Genomic DNA, 23,725 nt, shown 5'->3' on the forward strand with positions numbered 1-23,725 from the left:
GCAGCTTTTAATATAGTGGGTAATATTTGGTGTGAATTACCCATAAACACATTTTCATGCACACAAATTAGGGGCTATTTCCCAAAAAAAACTGATTATATGAGTAATATTTGAAATCAAATGCCATCTGCAGTAATTTGTTTTTATTTGTATTTTGCAGTAGCGGTGTTTATTATGAAAAGCATGCAAGCTCCTTCAGCAAAAGCATGCATTGTGTGGGATCCAGAATTATTCCCACGCTGACCCAGCTGTTTGCTCTCTGCTTCTCTGCAGCATGGCAGTAACCTGATCGGGATGACTGACCTGAACGTGCCCGAGCAGCTCTATCAGTATATGGTGGGAGGTCATCGGCGCATGCATGCTGGCATCAACAGAGAGAAACACAAGTCTCCCAGCTATCAGATCAAGGTGGAGTCATGACATAACCATCAAAGAGCTTTTATTCATCTGGAGATTTCTATATGCTGAGAATGATGCCACACCTCTCATGTGGTCGTGTTTGACAGTTTAAATTATCGTATGAGAAAGCAAGGGTTGTTCAGAACACAATGCTTATGCTGCTGAGATAGTCTGCTGCATACTATTTATCTGGTGCAGTGAACAGTATGTAACAATAAACAAAAGTATGCTGAAATTTCAAATGTCCCAGTTAAAAAAAAAATGTAATAAAAAAAAAAATATATATATATATATTAGGGCTGCCCCCTAATAGTCGACTAACCGTTAGTCGACCAGAAGAGGCTTGGTCGACCAAAAAATGTAGTCGCAGAAAAAAAAAATCCACAGGCGAAAGTCACGCAGTTCATGATGGACAGATCGTTAACGGCTAGTCTATGGTAATACAGTAGCCTACATCGGGCAGGACATCCAAACGCTCACCTATCATTCGTCCACCACAAATATAGCTTATCATCTGAAATATGTAAGTATTAGCAACTTTGCATGACCACTCAATGTAATGTTAGGCTTACCTAGAATAATGTGCGCTATTGAAGTGTCTGTGTGGAGTGAAGAAGCACGCTCACTGCAGGACAGATGGAGGCGCCGGTGCGGTCACTTGTTCTTTAAATACTCCGTCATTTCTGGTCATACAGATAAGAGTAATACATCTTTTGAATCTGTAAAGACTCTACGTTTATTTATGTGCACTCACAATAACAACAAAACATTGTGCTTTTGTAAAATAATGAAAGCAAACAGGATGTGCTTTCTGCCGTCGCGGTCTCCGTGAACTTGAGCGCGAAACTCTGTGTATGCTTGCCTTACTGACATAGAAAAAATATATCAATAAAGAGTGAAATGTACGGTGGCCGAGAGAGCTCAACGCGCTGCAAATAGAAAAAACACCTGCAAATTAAGAAAACAACTTCATCAATTTGCCAACACACGCACTGCAAATGCTCACAACACAACCCAATAAAGAAACGCACTGCGAATACTATTCTTTATTTGGTTGTGTTGTGAGCATTTGCAGTGCGTTTCTTTATTTGTTTGCATTGTGAGAATTTGCAGCACTTGCTGTCAAACTGATGAAGATGTTTTCTTGATTTGCTGGTGCTTTTTCTATTTTCATGTGTTTTCTGAAGTTGCAGCGTGTTGAGCTCTCTCGGCCACCGTAGAAATGTCTACTTTCAAATGAACCAAATCAAATAGAAAACAAATATTCTCGGATTATGTAATCCGTATGAAACATGCAGGCGCATCTGCGGAGATGACGAGTTACGTTGACTTCATCTCTTAAACCGAAAACAAAAAAGCAGTAGCCTAGTTTATCAATTAATTATTAAAATGTTAATGCAGCCTCCTTAACTGTTTTTCCCTGACACATTCATAATCATTAGCTTCTGTGGTGCGCTGTGGCAAGCTTTATGCGTGTGCTTGAGTAATGTCTACTTTCAAATGAACCAAATCAAATAGAAAACAAATATTCTCGGATTATGTAATCCGTATGAAACATGCAGGTTTAATTTGTATTTAAGGAAGTAGAATTAGATTGTATGCATAACATTTCAAATGACATCTACAGAAATTTGTATTTATTTATATTTTGATCAATTAATACAGTAGTATTCTGAACTTAACCTTACACTGCATTATCTAATAAGGTTCAGAAGGCAACACAGATTAAATTTAACTGTTTTTATTAGGAGGGTGACACTATCAATGTGGACGTGACCTGTCCTGGTGCAACACTCGCCCTAGCCATGATTTACCTGAAAACAAACAATAGGTGAGTTTTAATGGAAAAACCAAAGAATGACATATTAACTAATAATAACATATATGTGACCCTGGAGCACAAAACCAGTTTAAAGTGTCAATTTTTCAAAATTGAGATATATACATCATCTGAAAGCTGAATAAATAATCTTTCCATTGATGTATGGTTTGATAGGACAATATTTGGTCGAGATACAAATATTTGAATATCTGGAATCTGAGGGTGCAAACATATCAAAATATTGAGAAAATCATCTTTAAAGTTGTCCAAATGAAGTTCTTAGCAATGCATATTACTAATCAAAAATTAAGTTTTGATATGTTTACGGTAGGAAATTTACAAAATATCTTCATGGATCATGATCTTTACTTAATATCCTAATGATTTTTGGCATAAAAGAAAAATCTATCATTTTGACCCATACAATGTATTGTTGGCTATTGCTACAAATATACCCCAGCGACTTAAGACTGCTTTTGTGCTCCAGGGTCACATATGTAGAAACTGACAGGCTCCTCAAACAAACAGAGCGTTGTTTTGAAAGAGTCCGTGTTACGCTCTCCGGAAAGTCAACTAACAAATTAGTAATAGTTGCCTGTGTGCAATAAACCGGAATAAGAAATAGTAATTTAAAATCCCAATAATCACACACTTCACCTTTAAAGTAAAATCCATTATTCATTGTGAGTGCTGAAAGTCTCTTTCCATGTGAATAAGGCTGACATCTTCCTCATCTTCAGCTCTTATGTTCAGTGCAAGGCCTCTTTGGGTCCTGTCTGCTCTCACATTCACACCTGTCTCTCTGGACCCCTCCAGGTCTGTAGCTGATTGGCTGAAAGCCCCGGACACCATGTTCCTGCTGGACTTCATCAAGCCTGAGTTTTTGCTGCTGAGGGTGAGAGAGAACGTTACAGGGACTGCAGCCATCAGAAGTTCATTCTGGCCTCTGGGCTCGCAGGAACTTATACATTAACACCTCACGATGGGTTCAGTCACACTTTTTTACCAAGTGTTCTCATGTTTTGTAATGGCTTTTCAGGCAACATATGGGGTCATTTTAGCCTGTTGTGCTTGTTAACCAACAGGAAGGTCACTTGTTTCTCAGATTCTTCTGAACCGTTCCGAAACCTAGAGTGCTGCCTTCGTAGACTGCGTGTTAAGACTATTCCGAAAGGTGGTATTTTTTTCGTTTGAATTCGTTTGACCAAATTCAATAGGAGTACTGCATATTCACCTTATTTCGCAATGTGGAAAAAACTATTTTCTTTGAATTTGATACTTATGATACATTAGCTGCTATAGTCAAATAACTTTCAGAATAACAAAGTGCAGTAAACAGTAGAACTATTTGTGCTACAAACCAGTGTGTTATGATTATGATAATGAAAAAAGTATTTCATAACAAATACAAGTTTGCAATATCAAGCAGCACAACAGACTTTTTTAATTACAAGTAAATTATTTTGCCCAGTATTCTGTCTGTCATGTAATTCATACGCCAATTAAATTTCCTTCCATGAGCTTAACAACAAGCGTTTACCACACTCGTAAATGTTTTTTGTTTTATTTTTGCACTGAAATGTAGATGATAAAAAATTATTTTTTTAAAGATGTAAATTTTAATATCATATATTTGAACAAAATTAAATTTTTGGCCCTTTGTAGTAAAAAGTAGAGGTCGACCTGTGTGGATTTTCGGATGGCCAAATATAAATACGACTGATATAAAGTCGATATAGGCCTTTCATTTTGAAATGAGATAGTATAACAGAAGATGTATATCAATAAAAATCTATATTTATTTTACATAATATTTACCAAAATAATCAATAAATAATTTGAAAATGAATCTACTTGAAAAAAAATAATTTGAACTAGATAAATCTTTAAAATAAACAGATTTATGCTTTATTGATTCTGTAATCCTATTATAATATCTTTCACAAATAAAAGTGAGGAAAAACACAAATAAATAAAGCAAACACTCTAACCAACAGTACACTCAGTAATCTACTAAACCACTGCGAATTATTTTCTCAAATAAAGACCAAGTAATGCTAATTTCACATACAAAAAAAGTCAAAATAAAAGTCCCACTTGTCGGCCAAAACAGAAGAAAGATTGGTTCAAAAATGCCAAATAATGGCCTTTTTGGACCAGTAGTAAAATGTTGAGGCGTCTCTGCTCTAGACGGAAGTATTTGACCATTGCACTCGCATCTTGTGTTTCACAGCATCAGTGCCACGAGTGCCATGTTTTTAGAACACTGTGTCAAGTTAAAAGAAGTTTAACTTAAAAAAACTTATTTTTTTTCCCACTGCTCTGCATCTCAAGTTTCTAAACAAAGATGTGTTTGATGTGAACTGCTCCTTAGAAGGCAACTGCCAAGTAGACAAGCCAGCTCACTAGGTTTTGGAACAGAGCCTTTGTCATACAGGGTTTAACCAATAACCACAAAGGCTTACAAAGAAAGGGACATTTCCTTTTTTACAATTCAGCATAAAACGTTTATTCATAGCAAGCTCTTTGTGTTTAGTAGCTGTGTCTTTGTTCTCACTACAGACGCTGGCCAGATGTCTTATCATGTGGGACGAGATCTTTCCCAATGCCGATTGGGTGACCAGTAATGTGCCTCAGGTATGTTAGAGCTGTAACACACTGCAGGGACTCATCCAGCATTACGTTCTGTTTCCAACAAGTTTCTCAAGAGGAAGCATATTTTGGCCTCAGGTCATGTTTTCGTTTCCTGTTCCCCTGTAAGTTCATAGGTTGGTCAAATATTTAGCAATGCTTTTGTTGCAAAATGCAGAGCTGGTTGGTCACTTCAGCTGTAGAGGAAGTGTGCAGGTCATTGAGCAAGAGAGGAGGGAGAGGAAGGTCAATGAGAAGTGCATCTTTTAATCGTGAAGTCATTTCACCATGCTGCAGTTGTTGCAGATCCAATTCATATTGATTTTATTCTATTTGCTTTAGAACAGCACACAGAAATGGTTCAAAACCGACTGTTTCTGTTTTTTGTTCTGTTTTTATTTTCTCATTTTTGCATGCAAAAACAAAAGACCAATCACAATTCAGTATTCAAATATCGATGACATCCTCACTGATGGTAACTTTCTGGAATGTTTGAATGCTGAACATTCTATCTATGTGGGTCAGTGGAAAATTCCTTCTTTCCTTGGATGTTTACAAAAAGCACAAATGGATACGATTTTAAATAAAGAGATATACAAAAATTCTTCCATTTTACTGACTAAAGATTATAGATTTACCGAGACGGTGCACTTGTATTACTATGAATGGAAGTAACTGATATGTGCAATATGGCTACACCCCGCCTTCTAAATAAAAGAGCCAATCATCTGTTGGTAAAATCGTCGCATCACAAATCTGGCTTGACGAACCTGAAATATACACATTTTTAATGCCATTTAGCATAAGAAGCAACATTTATGAGATCATGTCATATTATGACTTTGCTTCTGGAGTGGAGCTTACACTTACTTGGCTCATTGTTAGTGTACAGAGATGATGTGACATGTCACGTAGACACAGTGTCAGGCTCTCCTAATATGATTAATGCTAACAATAAGCTTTCCATTTTCAGATCATCCAAGAAAACATCGGAAACCAGGATCAGACGTCCATCTCTGAGGATCTCAACATGGAGACCTTGGTGTGAGTAGTAGCAGATTCTCAATGATGTTTTGATGGACTTGTGTGATTTCTAGGAGATCCTTATACCCACAGTATTTCACACATGTGGAGGTGTTTTCTATTATGACTTTCCAATGAGTTTTTGTTCCTTTCATGACTGGATGAGTGAAATAAAGCTGACATTTGTCACTGTTTCCACAGTCAAGCTCATGACTATATAATTGCCGGAGGCTGCCTGGCTGTGGGATTCCGGTTTGCTGGGTCTGCAAATTCAGACGCTTTTGACTGCTTAGTAAGTGGACATTTACTTTCCACTAACAGATTTGTGATCTTTCTGAAAGTTCTCTGAATATTCTTAATATTTCCTTTCTCCTTCAGTACAAATTTGCCCGAAACTTCATGCAGTGTCTGACGACCTCGACGGCTACAGTGGTAAGCATTTGTTTGCATTAAAGGCAAGCATCATCATGTAATCACAAATATTCATTCGAGCAACATACGCTATCCTCCAGACAGGGCAGTATAACCTGCAGACGTGTTTAAGCATGGTCCTCCTGGCGGTTTCAATGGTGATGGCCGGTTCAGGGAACTTGAAAGTGTTGCAGCTGTGCCGCTTCTTCCACAAACGCACCTTTGGCGAGATGAACTATGGCTTCCACATGGCCCATCACATGGCTCTGGGCCTGCTCTTCCTGGGTGGAGGGAGGTTAGTTGAGTTTGAGTTTCATATGGATTTGGAAATATATAAAAGAGTCAATTTTTACCCATACTTCCCAGCACCTCCGTTCACTTCCATATGCCATTAGTATGCGTTTAATTAGTAGTGTTTGCTAAGGCAATAATCACAATTACTTTGCCCATTATTAGAGTTAAAGTATTAAACAAATCCCTGTCCCTAAGTATAAAGTGCTGCAGGGATGACGTATTTTTGTAGTCCAGCTGGAATTTAGCATCACCATAACAAAAAGGCAATAGGATTTTTCCATTGGCTTTTAGATTATTGTATAAAATAAGCTATGTGACCAGCAAAAGTTTAGAATTTGTACACATTTTGTTCATCATGATAATCTTTGCAAATGAACACAACTTTTATGAATTCTGAAGCCTAAATACAGTTATATCCTTTGACCCCACATTTCATTCTCCGCTAATTAATGCATTAAAGGAAGTTCATCCACAAATGAATTCCATCATAATTTACTCATTTCTCATGTCGTTCACGCTTCTACATATTCAGAGTTACATTCGGTCACACAATTCATGAGAATCAGCCTTGATGTCAAATTTACAATTATGCTTCTTCATGCACCAAATTTTAATGTGGAAGAAGAAAATCATATGGGTTTGGAATAGTGATGCACAGAATGAAAAATGAATGAAATGAATGAAAATTCTAGACCAAAACTGAATTCAGGATGCACTTTGGCGAAAACTGAAAATAAATTTTATGTAATAACCAATTAATTAATCAAATAAAAACTGAGCTTTACAAACATTTAAATTGCACATTTATTTGCAACTTTTTAATAACAGAATTATGTGTCTACTCAGATTTGTTGTTGAAATTTAAATGGTGGCTATAATATAAATGTACTATTCAAACATACATTAAATAATGAAGAAAACACATTAAGTAAAAATATAATGAATATGTAATATAGTGCATATATTTACCAAAATGCTCCTCTCCAAAGCTATTTTTTCTAGCTAGCTATGTCTTTAATGAGATAAATGTAACGATAAATTTCCTATTGTTTACAAGCTGTTTTATTGACATCATCCTGTGGTTGCAACTCTGATTGAGCGATTACATGAGACATGATACATTTCAGTAAATTGTTCTGTTTCTTTCAACACCTTCTGATGTTCATTCATGCTTATTTTGTGCTATAACTAGTAATAAAGTGGAAGAGATGATCGGTTCACGTGCCGCTTGAACAGAGGCAGCTACAGCGGTCTGTGATTTTAGTTTATGCATTAAGAGAAAAACGGCATAGACTAAAATATTAGTCTTGAGGTTTAAGAATCCATATCAGTTTTGATATTTTTAATTCATCACTAGCATTCACACAGCTGACACGTTTGTACTTTTATCCATGTTGTGTGTATGAAATCGACTGAAAGTCAAAACATGCCATCAGAAAAACACTAATTAAACGTCACTGCTTCAGTCAATACGCCACACTGCCACACTGCCTATGCTGCTGCTGTAGATATGAGATATGAAAGATATGCTGTAGATATGAAAATTGCATATAAAAAAATTTATGTGCATGTGTGAAGCAGCAAGCTACAGGTGTTGTGGTGGGCTGGTACACAAGCTCTTGAGCGTTTTTAAAGAGAAATAAGGTGACCTCTAACCAGGTCAGTGAAAGGCACAGTAAGAGCCTCTCGTCCTGTCAGAGCCTGTTCGAGTGCACTCTTCAGCTCGCCCATTATTTTTAAGTGAGGCCTTTTGAAAGAGCACAAATAATACTGGTGAACAATGCATGACCAATTTCCCCCTCGCTACACAATTGCGTGTGTCACATACGCTCTGAAATATTGCTACCGGGGACAACTGAATATGCAGCATGTGCGTCCATTGTTTATTTTGCGCTAATTTTCCGACATCAGTTCACATGCATTGTTCATTTATGTTTTTCCTCACTCAACTGGTAATATGCTGTTAGAGAAAAGTCAAAAACCTAATTTTTATGACATACTTTTGCTTTTCCCACAGGTACACACTCAGCACCTCCAACTCAGCTATTGCTGCCCTCCTTTGTGCACTTTATCCTCATTTTCCTGCTCACAGCACAGACAACAGGTTGACAACAGCTGCTAACACACACACACGTCACAATGAGCAAATATGGCTGTATTGTCTTCACTTCTGAGGAAAACCAGTTTCATTTTGACTGTAAATGAGACTTGTTACCCAGAATCGTGAATGTGTGTGTATTAAATGCTCGTATCTACATGGTGTCAAAGTGTCCTGTAATACACTTGGCCCAAAAAGTATTCACACACTTCAGTCACACTTAAAAACACGTGAATGACGTTGCATTAGACAAGATATCAAACCAAGTGCCATTTGTTTTGCAGAATGAGCACAGACAGTTTTCAAGTGAAACAAGACAATACATCCAGGCATTTTTAAGTGCTTTTAATGTCAAATACTTTCTGTGGAGACTGTATTTCATCTTTACTACTACTACTAAGAAAGAATAGAGATGATAATAAACACTTGACAGTAATCGAAACATATACTCCAGAGTTTCTAACTACAACTGATTGTGTGTCAGGCTGGTGGATGTGTTTGCGTTTAAGATTGGAAATATAAATCATTTTTTGTTCCTTCTAAACATATGTTCTTGTTCGTCTTTGCAGGTATCACCTCCAGGCGTTGCGCCACCTGGCTGTGCTCGCAGCAGAGCCGCGTCTGCTGGTGCCTGTAGATGTGGACTCACTCAAACCCTGCTACGCTCTGCTAGATGTCACCTACAGGGTATGTGCTGCACGTGCCTCACACCTCGATGTGGTCTTTCAAAACATACACTTACTCACATTCAGTGAAAGCCAGTGTTATTTTAGTATTAATTACAGTATATATTATTATAATGTTTATTCAATTTTTAGCTTTTATTTTTATATTTTCATTTCTCATGTTAACTTCAGTTTAAGTTATGTGCTTTTGTCATTTTTTATTTTTTAAACATTTTTAATAATTTTAATACTTCAACTTATTTCATTTCATTTAGTAGTCGAGGTAAAATTTCTATTTTTAAGTACATTTTTAAGCTCTTTAAGTTTAGGTTTTTAATCTAATATTTACTTTTTATTTTATTTCAGTTAACGAAAATTATTTTTAATAGCTTTAGTTTTCGTTTTCGTTAACAATAACAACACTGGTTACCAACATTAATTCAAAATAGACCATTTTAACGTCTTTAATTCACATTTGTTCCAAAGAAAAACAATGTTGTTGTAATCGTTCATTGAAATGCAAAAATGCAGCTTGCTGTCTCTCTGAAACAGTGTTATTTTAGTATTATTTAAATACTATTATATACATTTTTTGAATATTTGGAATTGGCTTTTATTTTTGTAATTTAAATTTTCATTTTAATTAATTTTTTTTAGCAATTGTGTTGTGTGCTTTTGTCATTTTATTATTATTTTTTATTTAGGTATTAATTTATTTTTATTTCATGTTGCCTTGACACTTAACTGAAATAAGTTTAACGTTTTCACCTAATATTTATATTTTATTTTATTTCATGTTTAGTTCAATTAAAAAATGTTTTAGTTTTAGCTAACAATAATAAGACGGTAGTTGTAGGTAATTTAGCTTTTCTTTGTTGTGAAATGCACTGATATAATAGTGGTTAAAGTTAAATGTTGTGTCAATATTAGCAAATTAGAATATATTTTAAAAAGTAGAGTTACAATCGAGATAAGTAGTGATGCTCTTAAGGATGAACGTGACCTTTGACCTCCATGCCCGGGTCAAAAAGCTTCCTCAAAAGTGCACTGCACACTGATTTCATATCTGACTCTGAAACTTTTCAGTTCTTGATTCAAATCACTTTTTTTTCCCTCATCTCACTTGCTAAAATGGCTTTGAATACCACTTGATGTCGAAGTGTAATTAGCACATAGCTCCACATCCCAGCATCTAGCCGTCCCGTTGCGTGTGAGGCCATTAGGCCACATCAAAGAGATTCTTAGGTGATAAAAACGCTGAAGGACTGTTGAAGGTTGACCGTGGCGCCTGACGATGTTTCCCCTGCTGCTTTGAGAGGACTCATTTTTTCAATTAAATGATGCCCGCCAAAGGAAGGCAACCAGCAGTTCACAGCAATTACAAACATGTCTTTGCTCACGCAGGCATAGAGTCACACATAGTGAATTTATACATCGTGATGCATGGCGTTAGGTTTCTAATCTGTTTGTGCATGCATGTGGTATGTGTTTAATAGGAGACACAGTGGTATGAAGAGACGACCGTGGAGTTGATGGCTCCCACCATGCTGCCTGAGCTTCACCTTCTGAAACGGGTAATAAATTAAACCACTTCTAAGTACAGCTCATACAAACTCCTTAAATCGGCTTTTATATTTTTTTCTTTGCATCCAGATTAAGGTAAAAGGTCCAAGATATTGGGAGCTGAACATCGACATCAGTAAAGGAACCCAACATCTGCAGTAAGTCTGCGTGTAGATTAAGTGAGATGGAATCGAACTAAACAGCTTTAAGCTCTGTTCCAAAACCAAGTGAGCTGACTATCTATTTTATCTGTTTAAGGCATCGTAGCCACGGTCCAGATGTGAATGCTTTTTCAATAGGTAGGCAGTGACATTGTTAACTACTTTTTGCAATCTTTAAGGGAGCATCACATGTGTTCTTCAAGATAAGGCAATCCCAGAATGCACTGCGACAAGCTCAGTGAAAAAAAAAAATCATCCATGATGCTGAAATGTTTGTTTTTGTTCAGTACTGAAATATCAGTATACACAGAATTTTTGCATACTATATAAACACAACTATTCACAAATTTTGGGGCCAGTAAGAGTTTTTTTTTATTATTAAAATGTAATAGAAATTTTATTAGAATTTAAAATTTAGAATTTTCAGCAAAGATGTAGAATTAGTCACACAAAACTTACCTATTTATATTTATTGAAAGGAGAAGAATTGCCTTTGAGATTTTTTATTTTTTTTATTATGTCTTCCTTGACTATTTTATTAGTGTCCTTCTTTAAATCATACTAGGAAATGTTTTTTGTTTTTGTTTTGTTTTTTTACTAAGAAAGTACATTAATGGACATTTTTAGAAAAGCTTCTCCTGGGAAACTATTAGAATTTTTATCAAATATCAGTTTGAAAGATTGTATATAATGTTTTTTTTAATGTATTTATTTATTTTACTATTTTTATTTAGTTTGTGTTTGTTTGTAAATAATTATATTGTTAAATTATTACATAGAATCCATTGAAGTGTTGTTATTAATACTATTTTAAATCTTATTATTCTTGAGTTTTCCATGAATTTAGATTTTGATACTGATATAGTACAATGATAAATAAACATGTAGTGGTAAATAAATAATAATTCCGCATGGATGCATTAAATTGATCAAAAGTGACAGTAAAGATATTTATAATGTTTTAATAATTTTCTATTTCAAATAAATGCTGTTCTTTTAAACTTTCTATTCATCAAAGAATCCTGAAAAGAATAAAAAATTAAGCATATTAATATTAAAAAATAATAAGCAGCACAATCATTTTCAACTAATGTTTCTTGAGCAGCAAATCAGCATATTAGAATGATTTCTGAAGGATCATGTGACACTGAAGACTGGAATGATGCTGAAAATTCAGCTTTAAATCACAGGAATAAATTACTTAAAAAAAAAATTTAAATAGAAAATGGTGATTTTTAAATTGTAAAAATATTATTATTATTATTTTCGTTTTTACTGTATTTCTGATTAAATATATGCAGCCTCAGTGAACAAAAGTCTTCTTTTGAAAACATAAAAAAAAAATCATACCAACCCCCAAACTTTTGAACAGTAGTGTAGTTTTATGCTTAATGACATGTTGAAGTCTTGAAATAATCAGTATGAGTGCTATTTATCAAGCTGCCCATAGAGTGTTCCAAATCACTCACTTAATAGGTTCCATTTTTTTTGTTAGTGTGCTTCTTTAGAAGGCAGCTCACTAGGATTTGGAACGGAGCTCCAGTTAACTGTGGTCAAGAACAGAGTGCTTTAAGTTTACTGCTTTCTAGATCCATCCTATCCAAAGACGGCGTTCTGTATGTGAAGTTGCGCGCCGGACAGCTGCCCTACAAGGACGACCCTCAAGGCTGGAAGAGCCTACTGGCCCCCAACCTCAACAGCAGAAGCGCTGAAGTGCACACTTTTAAGGTCGGTCTGTGTGCACAATAAATATTACCAACAGACTACTGTCCACAAACTGGTTTGGCCGACATCTGTCAATATTTACTGTGTCATATGTCTGTTTGTATATAATTCAAGCATTAATCCATTCATGCAAATACAGAGGATAAAGGTGTAAAGATATTTCCGGATGTTTGCAGAGGTCTTGTGTTCCTAATTGGATTAATGCAGCATAACGTGTTCTTTCAAACTGCTGCAAAAAGAATGTTTTTCATGCCAATTAGCTATTTTTCCCTTCCCTCCCACTTGTTCGTCAACGCAGCCTGAGGCCGTCTCAACCTTCACCTCAGACGCAGCTCTGGTCTCCTTCGCCGAGTACTTCTGCAGAGCCTCGGAAAGCATGAAGCATGTGAGACCATAAACATGTTGTTTTAAGGCAAAGTGCTTGGTTTGTGTAATAGGAAAAAAGCATTCATGTCCCTACAGAGGCGAAGTCTTGTCCATGTGCATTCATAAGGAAAGAGACTAGGATACTAAATAGCTGTCAGAAACTAAATTTTGCTCTACTGAGACAACTTAATATGAGACCAGTGTGATAAAGTCACTTGACAACCATGTAAAATTGGTAAAGAGAGGGACAGAATAAACTGATTTGAAAGAATGACTTGCATCTTTAATAAAACACTTTTTTTGTACAGAAGGATTAACGCATGTCAGAAATGCTTAAACCCATGAACATTTCCTTAAGACATTTAGTATGTTGCCAAATACGTTAATGCAAATCGCCTCCTAAACAAACGGGAAACGTGTTTATAGTAAATACTCTTATAATGGAAGCCAGGCAGGAGAGCGGGCGTACCACAGATAAAAACTTTCAGTTTCAAAAGTGTAACCTTAACACATCAAAGCAGGTTTATTGTCATTTCTTTCCTATGTGATAGAAGAGCAAATGAAATAATGTGACGCCTGGAGCCTCAGTGCAAAACGTTTAACCAGAAAATGTGTGTCACCGTAGCTATAAATACAAAATGAATACAGGAAACATTGGAGTAAATATGACCCACTTTCCTGCCTTGCTCCCCATATGTGCATTACTATAAACATTTATTTATATTTCAAAGTGAGAGATGAATCAACATTATTTTTTTGTAATAATCGACTTCATGCCACAGATGCGGTTCTTAGACATTAGGTTGTAAATAACTCGAAAGGATGGTGTTGCTATAGTTTTCACACATTTTTCTGTCTTGTTTCTACAGAAGCAGGAGACAGTGGCATTACTGTCAGCAATTCTGTATGAATGTGTGACACAGGAATACCCAGAAATGCTGCCAACACACATCTCTATTGACCAGGTCAGTTACAGTAAAGCACAAATACATGCAAATATTGGGTAAAATAGTGCATTTTAATAAGGTGGAATTTTTCTGTATCTACAATTTTCATTGCGTGTTTCTAAATGTACACTACTGTTCTAAAACTCGTTTTTTCTTTTTTAAAGGAGTCTCTTTTGCTTTCCAAGGCTGCATTTTTTTGATCAAATATACAGTAAAAACAATAATATTGTGAAATATTATTACAATTTAAAATAACTGCTTTCTATATGAATATTTTAAAATGTAATTTATTCCTGTAATGCAATGCTGAAATTTCAGCATCATTACTCCAGTCTTCAGTGTCACATGATCCTTCAGAAATCATTCTAATATGCTGATTTGCTGCTCAAGAAATATTTCTTATGATTATCAATTTTGAAAACAGTTGTGCTGCTTAATATTTTTTGTGGAAACGTGATACATTTTTTTCAAAATCATAAAAAGGCATTAAAAAAAAGTCATAAAAACACTTTATTTTCTTTGTACATAATATAATTTATTAATATTAATAATACATTTATTTATTCTTATAATTATAAAATAATTATTTATCAATATAAATGTGTTAATGTATTTTATTTAAATACAAAATAATTATTTAAATTGATTATTTATCATGAAATAAATATTTTTATTTTGTTTTATTTTATTTTATAACGGCCCAGATATTTCTGTGTGCCTGGATCAGATTCCAGCCCAAAACCAAAACTTAATCATAAAATTAAGGAAGTTCATAATAATAATATACATAATAATATGTAATAAATAACATAATACATAAACATAATAATAATAATAAAAAGGTGTGTATATGTTTATGTGTGGATAGATAGATAGATAGATAGATAGATAGATCAGGGTTCGTATGGTCATGAAAAACCTGGAAAAGTCATGAAATGTTAAAACAGTAATTTCCAGGCCTGGAAAAGTCATGGAAGTTTCACAAATCTCTGTATAATAGAATTATGTTTAATCAGGTCCTGATTTCGGTGGGGGATTGTGCGTATATCGCATAGTTTTACTCATTCCTGCAACTTTCAAGTTTATAATGAGGGAAATTCCTGCAAACATTTATTCAATATAGCATGTAGGTTAGATGAGTAAATAAATCCACACAAACTGTCAGATTAAATCAGTCATTTGAAAACCGCATGAGTGATTCAGCTGTACCGTGTCTTCTCTCTTTCACTGTCTCAATGTGGCTTCACATCAGTGCATCTCGTCTGCACTACAAGAGCTGCTGCACGCTGCAATACAAGACTTTCACTCGCATTTCGGGACAGTTGACAACTGTCACTTGCCTAATCGGGTCATTGTTGCATCGTCACAAACAATATATAATTTGCACATCTTTTTAAGCCATTCGATACTCATGTGCTCCAGAGGCGGTTTTCTGTGCGCTCAGTCACGTCCGAAGTGCGCGTGCATATAAAGCTGCCTCGCGAGTACCAAATTGAGTTCTTTTTCGCAGCTTGTTGCACTTAAGCGGCCAAATACACACAAAATGACGTCAAAATGGCCATCCTGGCAAATCCTCATAAGCACAGTCGGTTTTGTCTTAAGTAAATGTAAACAGGTAAATTTTTTTTGGGAATGCTCTGCACTTTTTCCTTTCTGGTCTCAGCTTGCTCATGACATATCATTCCTGTTAGATAAGGATATGGTGTTGACTCCAGAACTGTTTTTCTTAAATAACTTTTCTGAATTGACATTGTCTTCGCAACAGAGAAATGTACTTTTAGCTGCTCTCGCTGTGGCAAAGAAAATGTTAGTCAGTCGCTGGATTCCTCCACATACGATGAGCAGGCGTGTATGGGGCTTATCTTTGCTGGACATTATTTCCTTGGAACTATCAACAGCTCGCATTCATGGAGCAAAGACTAAAACTTTGAAGACCTGGAGTGCTGCTTTTGATATCGTTAAATCCTTTGTTTCTTCTTTTTGATGTACAATTTATTTTGTATTTATATATACTTTCTGTTTATCATATGATTAGGTATTTTACTTTGCTCCACTGCAATGTCTTATAATTCCTCAGCACAGTATAAGTCTACCTGGTGGGTGGGGGTTGGGGTGGTCATTACAATCTAATATGTTGTATCTTCTCTATATTGTACTGACTACTCAATAAAAATAATTGTTCACAAAAAAAAAGTAAATGTAAACAGGTGAGAAAGAAAACGCATGTGTATCAGTATTGGATCTGGGCATTGGGTCTTGAGAGAGCAGCCTCTTTTGGGCTCTCAAGTTCGTTATTTCAAATGTAGATGCGTAGCAAGCATGCTCATAATAGAAGCTTTTTCGTGAAATATATGCATGCTATAGGTCAGCACGAGCGTCTTTCATTGGCGCGTGAGGAGGGGGATCCACCAAATGAGGTGCCGGATTGGATTTCGGAGGTGCCGGCTTCGAATCTGGCTTGTTCCTGCACAAATTAAAGGGATTGTTCACCCAAAAATGAAAATTTTATGTTTATCTGCTTACCCCCAGGGCATCCAAGATGTAGGTGACTTTGTTTCTTCAGTGGAACACAAACAAAGATTTTTAAGTCAAACCGTTGCAGTCTGTCAGTCTTATAATGGAAGTGAATGGGAATCACGGCTTTGAGAGTCAAAAAAACATAAACAAACAAAACCAAATTAAACCCTGCGGCTCGTGACGATACATTAATGTGTAAAGACACGAAACGATCGGTCTGTGCAAGAAACTGAACAGTATTTATATTGTTTTTACCTCTGAAACACTGCAAAGTCTGAACTGTCCTGAGCGCGTTCTCAACAGCCGGCGCCTGACGCGTCTTCTTCTTCTTGCTGTACGGTGGATCGCAGACTTATAAGTGCATTACCACCACCTATCTCTCAAATGGACCATTGACACTCTATCTACAATCTCAATTAGGAGTGTCAATGGTCCATTTGAGAGATAGGTGGCGGTAATGCACTTATAAGTCTGCGATCCGCCGTAAAGCAAGAAGAAGAAGAAGACGACGCGAACGTGCTCAGGACAGTTCAAACATTGCAGTGCATCGGAGGTAAAAAACGATATAAATACTGTTCAGTTTCTTGCACAGACCGATCGTTTCGTGTCTTTACACATCAATGTATCGTCACGAGCCGCAGGGTTTAATTTGGTTTTGTTTGTTTATGGTTTTTTTTACTTTCAAAGCCGTGATTCCCATTCACTTCCATTATATGACTGACAGACTGCAACGGTTTGAGTTAAAAATCTTCGTTTGTGTTCCACTGAAGAAACAAAGTCACCTACAACTTGGATGCTCTGGGGATAAGCAGATAAACATCAAATTTTCATTTTTGGGTGAACTATCCCTTTAAGCCCTGATTATACAAGTTAAATGCCCCGTAAGACCCTTAACACACTTGTACACTTCTCCGTAGGCCGTGCGGACTCTGGAGCGGGGCGATCTCTGTGAGACGTTCAGTCTGTGGCAGATGAAGCTGGTGCTGGAGTTGTGTGAGAGCCGAGTCCTGCAGCAGCAGCTCAGAGACACACGGCGTCAGGGCCGCGGCCTGCTGCTCAGCTCTGAGTTCCTGCCCGTCATGAAGAGCTCAGCCGACCGGGCCCTGGATCACTGGCTCTGTGGTGAGATACATGACACAGCCATCAGCGTCTAGCATCATTGGCTCATATGCTTACTCAGATTTCTATTTTAGAGCTTCTGTGTCAGCTCATCCAGTCAGCATTTGGGTCTTGCATGTGTTTCTTGTTTTGGTCAACACCTTCAGCAAGTGCGAAAGGCTGTAGTCATGTCTGTTCTCTGCAGGGTTGGTAACTTAAAGGCTAACGGGGGGAAATCTTACTAACTGTAGAACCATTCAGTTTTTGTTTACATTGTTGACTTCAGTTCTCATTACTGTAAATGCAAAACACATTCTAAATCATTTAATATATTTATAATTATCATTGAAGTATTATATTGTACTGGCTTTGTTCTAATTTTAATTGAACAATGATATTACTACATTACAATACTGAGAACTAAAATGTTTGCATTTTGCATAAAATGTTTGCATACTTCATTTTCTTTGTACAAAATGTAATTTTTTAATAATAATAATAGTCGATGTATTTATTCTTATAATTATAAAATAATTATTTATCAATATGTATTAGTTAATTTTTATTTAACTACAAAATAATTATTTATGTATTATTTATTATAAAATAAACATTTTATTTTATTTTTGTCTGAAATATAGCCCAGACATTTCTTTGTTAGATTCATGAAACCTGTCAAAAGCATGTCCAGACCAGATTCCAGCCCAAAATCAAAAGTTATGATTAATTTATGAAGGTAAATTAAAAAATGTTGTTAATAATAATAATAAATGGATTTTTATAATTCTAAAATAATTATGCCTTAATATAAATGTATTAATTTATATGTATTATTCAAACTAAATAATTCTTTAAATATGTAGTTTATTATAAAATAAATATTATAAAATACAGAAATGTGAAATATGGCCCTGACATTTCTTTGTGAGATTTATTCGGTGAGTATAAAGGTGTAGCCACACTAGACATTGTGTTCTATTCACTTCTATTCGTATGTATACAGATGCTTGTAATTTTTTTTCATCAAGCTTGAATCCTTAACTATTAAGCAAACAAAACCGTTCATCTTAACTCACAGATAACAGTCACGTGCTGCAAGCGTACTTGAGAAGACAGTCGATGAACAACGACACTGATATCAGCATGCTAGCCTGCTTCCTGGTCTACCATTCCATCCCCAGCCTCAAGAACATGGTGGCGTCTGACCTGGAAGGTACGATCACACTCAAACAGAAGCTAACCACTGGTCTGTTGAGAAAACATGGTTCTTCTTGTTGAATGTAGAGGTCTTGTTTTAAAGGAAAATAAGCACCCTCATGCCATTCCAAACCGGTGTGACTTTCTTAGTTCGGTGAAACCCAAAATGAAGCTCTAAAGGCACCATAAACAATATTCCACTTAAATTTCAGTCTCTTCCTCACACAAAGCTATTACATGGCTTCAGAAGTCTTGAAATATAGTGCAAGATTCGTATGGGCTACACTTAAGGCCCTGATATACTTAAAACGAACTGGTGTGACGTAATTTCAAACAAAATCAGGCCAAAACAAAGCTTGTTTGGAATTCGTTTTAGGAGTTTGAAACCGCTTCCCAAAGAAAACTTGGCTTGTAAACACCTTCAAACTACCGTTAGTTTGCGGAGATTACATAATAAGTGTGCCTTCTTTGACATGGAAATCAGTTAGATGCCAGTAAAAGGATGAACACACTGAAGAGCTACTTTTTCATGTTTAATACTGTAAAGCTGCTTATTTTAAAGGGTACATTTGCTGTTTTTCAACCATATGTCATATTTAAACCATATTTGATATTTGTCAGCGAAAGGCAACTTTACAAGATCTTCTTTATGCACCAAGAGCTTGTAACACTCCAAAGAGAAAGGAAAACTTGAAATCGCATCATATGACCCCTTTAAAACCCTATCTTTCCAGTGGTGAATTACCCTTTTAAAGCAATCTGTAGTATAAAGTGCAATATAAACATAACATGACTTGACTGGAGTTCCAAATTGCAGAGCTGGTGCAATCATATCCACATCGCAATGATCAGATGCTTGCTTAACTGCTGTTTTCTCACAACTGTCATTTTTTTGCTCTATGTGTATTTTGTTGAGAGGAGAGCATGTAGAACACATTTCTAAAAATTAACAAGTTATCTAAAAGCTAAAATGTTTTCTAAAAGTGCACCATTGTTCAGGTATTTCAAACTTCTTTTTAGCCCCTATGTGAAGAATTAAAAAATAACATTGCTGTGGAAAAAATCTGGGCCTTTGTGCATTTTTGGAGTACAACCAACCCCTCCACAGAAGAAAAAAAAGTCATGGTTTCGGCATGACACGAGCAAGAATAAATAGTGAGAAAAATGTAACTTTTAGGTCAGTTATTCCTTGAAGTACTGGATATCTGATTGATATGTTCTGAAATGTTCCACTGATCCATAGTTAGCCTTTCTTGAACTTTATCTCCTAACATTATCGTTCGGATCTCTCTGTACAGGATGTTCCTGTTTCCCAGAGTTGCTGCTCAAGAGCAGTCAGTTGGGTGTTCCTGTACGTGCTCTGCTGCGTTTGAGTCCTCTGCTCCTTCAGAAACATGATTCTGGAGTTTAACCCACCAATTCCTGGAGGTCAGCCAACCTTCTTAACCAGGAACCGCAGGGTCATGGTTGCCTTGTCCACGCAAGCCACAGGAACTCGCTGCAACACCTTGCAGCAACTAAGGTGGTTTATTATGTGGACATTTTTATCACATGATAGTGTCTTTGAAGCGCTTGAGAAACAGATTTCCTCATCCCTATTTTGACATGTACATAATTTGTAATTATATTTGTACCTATGATAATTCAGTCAATAAATATGACTTGAAGAAATGGTTTTCATAAAGTATGCCTGGCTTTTATTAAATAAAAGAAACTTGTTCTGCTCTGGTTTTGTCAGTTTTGCGGGGGATTTTGTTGCCAGAGTGAACATTAATATTAAGGGGTTTTCACACATGTAACATCTACTAAATTGCAGGATCCGACACTACTCTCATTGATAGTCTTCATATTGTGTCACTGCTCATTTTTGTAAGATTTAACTCTGTCATCTGCTTAGAAATCATTAATTCTCATAAAAAATAATGTCTTCCAGCCACTTCTTTGGTGCAAATCATTGTACATGTGAATGCCCCTTTACTATTGCTCATATTTAAGTTTAGGGGTTTAAGTCACTAAACTTAAGTGAAAGTGGAAAAAAAAAGTGAAAGTGACGTGGCCAAGTATGGTGACCCATACTCGGAATTAGTGCTCTGCATTTATCCCATCCAAAGTGCACACACACAGCAGTGAAGTAAGTATTAACTTTGCCACAATAACTGCACCAGGACATGAATGATTCCTCAAATCATGCATCTTGTTGAAAAGAGGTGTGCTGTTACCTTCACTGTTGTTATTGTTTACGAAAACTGAGAAAAAAAAATCAGTCATTGAAATAAGGCTGAAATAAGATAAAGTGTAAATATTAGATGAATATTAGAATTTTTTTTTTTTTTTTTTTACAAAACTTTAAAATGAGGAATGTTGCTTTGGCAGCTAACTGAAATAAAATTCAGTTTCAGTTGAATTACTAAAATGACTAAAACTGATATTTATTAAAGAGATATAGAAATACCTAATAAAAAAAATTATAAAAATGATGAAAGCACAAATCAAATAATTACTAAAATTAAAATGAAAACAATATATGTATGCCTATTTGTATATAAAATATATGAAAATACATATATTACATATATTTATTAATACTATTTTTTAAAAAATAATAATTGGTTAACTTTTTATAACTTTTTTTATTTTATTTAGAATATTGGTTACTTTACTAATTGATTATTATAGCCTTATTATTTTCACCTGGTGTATGATATATAGTTTTAAAAAAACAAACAAATCCCATAGACTCCTACAGAGGGATCCCGAGTCATATCTAGAGATCGGAGTCTTCAGGCAATTAGACCAGTAAACAACCACCCAGTGCACGCGAGCGTCATGGTGGCAGGTTTTGCATGGGCATCCACCTTTCATATTTCCATCAGGAAATGTAAAAATCTTGTTTGCATATGTGCTTGTCTTCCACACTGCTCTCCTGTCTTTATTCTCTCCCTTTATTTACTGTGGCTCAGCAAAAGTTTCACATGAGCATTCCTGTATAAATGAAAACCACCCCACTGCCAGGAACACATCACCACACACCCGCTCACATTCCACACTGTTTGAATAGCCACGTTGCTGTTTAAAATAGCTCCGGCTGTCCTGTGCTTTGAATACTGCTTTCAGTTACTGTGTGACTCTTTTACTGAACTAAATCACACTGAAGTGAAAGTTTTGCTGAAACTCTTGCTGTTTAAAAAAAGTGAAGTGATATAAAGGTCATGTGAACTCAGAAGAGTTCTGTAGAAGCCATAAGGATATGAGACCATTTTAGGTTCACATGTTCGAAAGGTAAAATGATCATTGATTTCATTTCTTCAGCAAAACACAAATGGAGAAAATCGGCCTCTTTTCTAACAGTATACAGTTTTAGGGGCCGCCAAGATCTAAAAAGACTTGGAAAAAAGCACCAGCAAATTAGTCCTCATGACTTGTGCGTTAGTTTTCAAATCTTCTGAAGTCGTATGATGTTTTGTGTGAGGATTTGTGTTATTAGTTATTCACTGAAAATCTTCCCCTTCACTGCAGCGCTTAAATCTCATTTGTGCTTGTACGTCATGCATTTCTATAGGGTTTGACGTCAAATGGCGTTCGTTTTCATGCAGTTAGGTTAAAATAATTGAATTTGGCTGTAAATGTACTCATGCTCAGGCCATTCAAGATGTAGATGAGTTTGTTTCTTCATCAGATTTGGAGAAAAGTAGCATTGCATCACTTGCTCACAAGTGGATCCTCTGCAGTGAATGGGTGCCGTCAGAATGAGAGTCCAAACAGCTGATAAAAACATCACAATAATCCACAAGTAATCCACACCACTCCAGTCCATCAATTAACATCTTGTAAAGGGGAAAGCTGCATTTTTGTAAGAAACAAATCTATCATTAAGACGCTTTTCTGTGGAGTTCTTTGTCCATACTTTTAGTTTCTCCATAAAGTCGTCTTGTCTGAATCAGGAGAGAAATATGCACAGATCAAGCACCGTTTACAAGTGGAAATGGTTCAAAACAGTCGTAAACAAATATGTGTGTGGATTTTGATGTGAGAGACAACAGGGGATGGAATTTTTCACTGGATAGAGCAAAATCATGGGTTATGGACTTGTATTTTGGCCAAAAGCAACGGGTTAAAGATGGACTGGGGTGGTGTGGATTATTGTGATGTTTTTATCAGGACTCTCATTCTGACGGCACCCATTCACTGCAAAGGATCCATTGGTAAGCAAGTGTAATTTCTCCAAATCTGATGAAGAAACAAACTCATCTACATCTTGAATGGCCTAAATTCTTTATCCTTTAAAGGAACACTCCACTATTTTTGAAAATAGGCTCATTTTCCAACTCTCCTAGAGTTAAACAGTTGAGTTTTACCGTTTTCGAATCCATTCAGCCGATCTCCGGGTCTAGCGGTAGCACTTTTAGCTGTAGCTTAGCATAGATCATTGAATCTGATTAGACCGTTAGCATCTCGCTCAAAAAAGACCAAAGAGTTTCTATATTTTTCCTATTTAAAACTGGACTCTTCTGTAGTTACATCGTGTACCAAGAACAACGGAAAATGAAAAGTTGTGATTTTCTAGGCCGATATGGCTAGGAACTATACTCTCATTCCGGCATAATAATCAAGGAACTTTGCTGCTGAAAATAGTCATAATAATTTATATAATAAATAAATAAATAATAATTTTGTGCCTGCAAATAGTCCCCAGCACGCTCCCTGTGCAAGCAGGTGGTCACGTTGGTTATGTTGACGGAAGTTAGCCTATTTTCAGGCGCTGCGTAATATCAATGCACCTGCTGCACCCATGGTACGGCAGCAAAGTT

At 35.9% G+C, this 23,725-nt stretch overlaps 1 protein-coding gene across 1 annotated transcript in view; it reads left to right on the plus strand.

Annotated features, from left to right (window-relative positions):
* Positions 1-20,583, plus strand: part of LOC107733344 (anaphase-promoting complex subunit 1-like) — a 70,507-nt gene extending 49,924 nt beyond the window's left edge. The window contains 18 exon segments of the mRNA XM_016544925.1: positions 274-408; positions 2,148-2,230; positions 3,038-3,116; positions 4,784-4,858; positions 5,826-5,896; positions 6,077-6,167; positions 6,254-6,307; positions 6,388-6,581; positions 8,598-8,684; positions 9,248-9,365; positions 10,840-10,917; positions 10,997-11,064; positions 12,657-12,795; positions 13,091-13,177; positions 14,028-14,123; positions 17,540-17,744; positions 18,799-18,933; positions 20,216-20,583. Of these exon segments, the coding sequence (XP_016400411.1) occupies positions 274-408; positions 2,148-2,230; positions 3,038-3,116; positions 4,784-4,858; positions 5,826-5,896; positions 6,077-6,167; positions 6,254-6,307; positions 6,388-6,581; positions 8,598-8,684; positions 9,248-9,365; positions 10,840-10,917; positions 10,997-11,064; positions 12,657-12,795; positions 13,091-13,177; positions 14,028-14,123; positions 17,540-17,744; positions 18,799-18,933; positions 20,216-20,328 (1,908 nt within the window). The 3' untranslated portion in view covers positions 20,329-20,583.
* Positions 20,584-23,725: the final 3,142 nt, after the last annotated feature.

Source organism: Sinocyclocheilus rhinocerous, unplaced genomic scaffold, assembly GCF_001515625.1.
Source record: "Sinocyclocheilus rhinocerous isolate Xijiao unplaced genomic scaffold, SAMN03320098_v1.1 scaffold790, whole genome shotgun sequence".
NCBI classification, from domain to species: Eukaryota; Metazoa; Chordata; class Actinopteri; order Cypriniformes; family Cyprinidae; genus Sinocyclocheilus; species Sinocyclocheilus rhinocerous.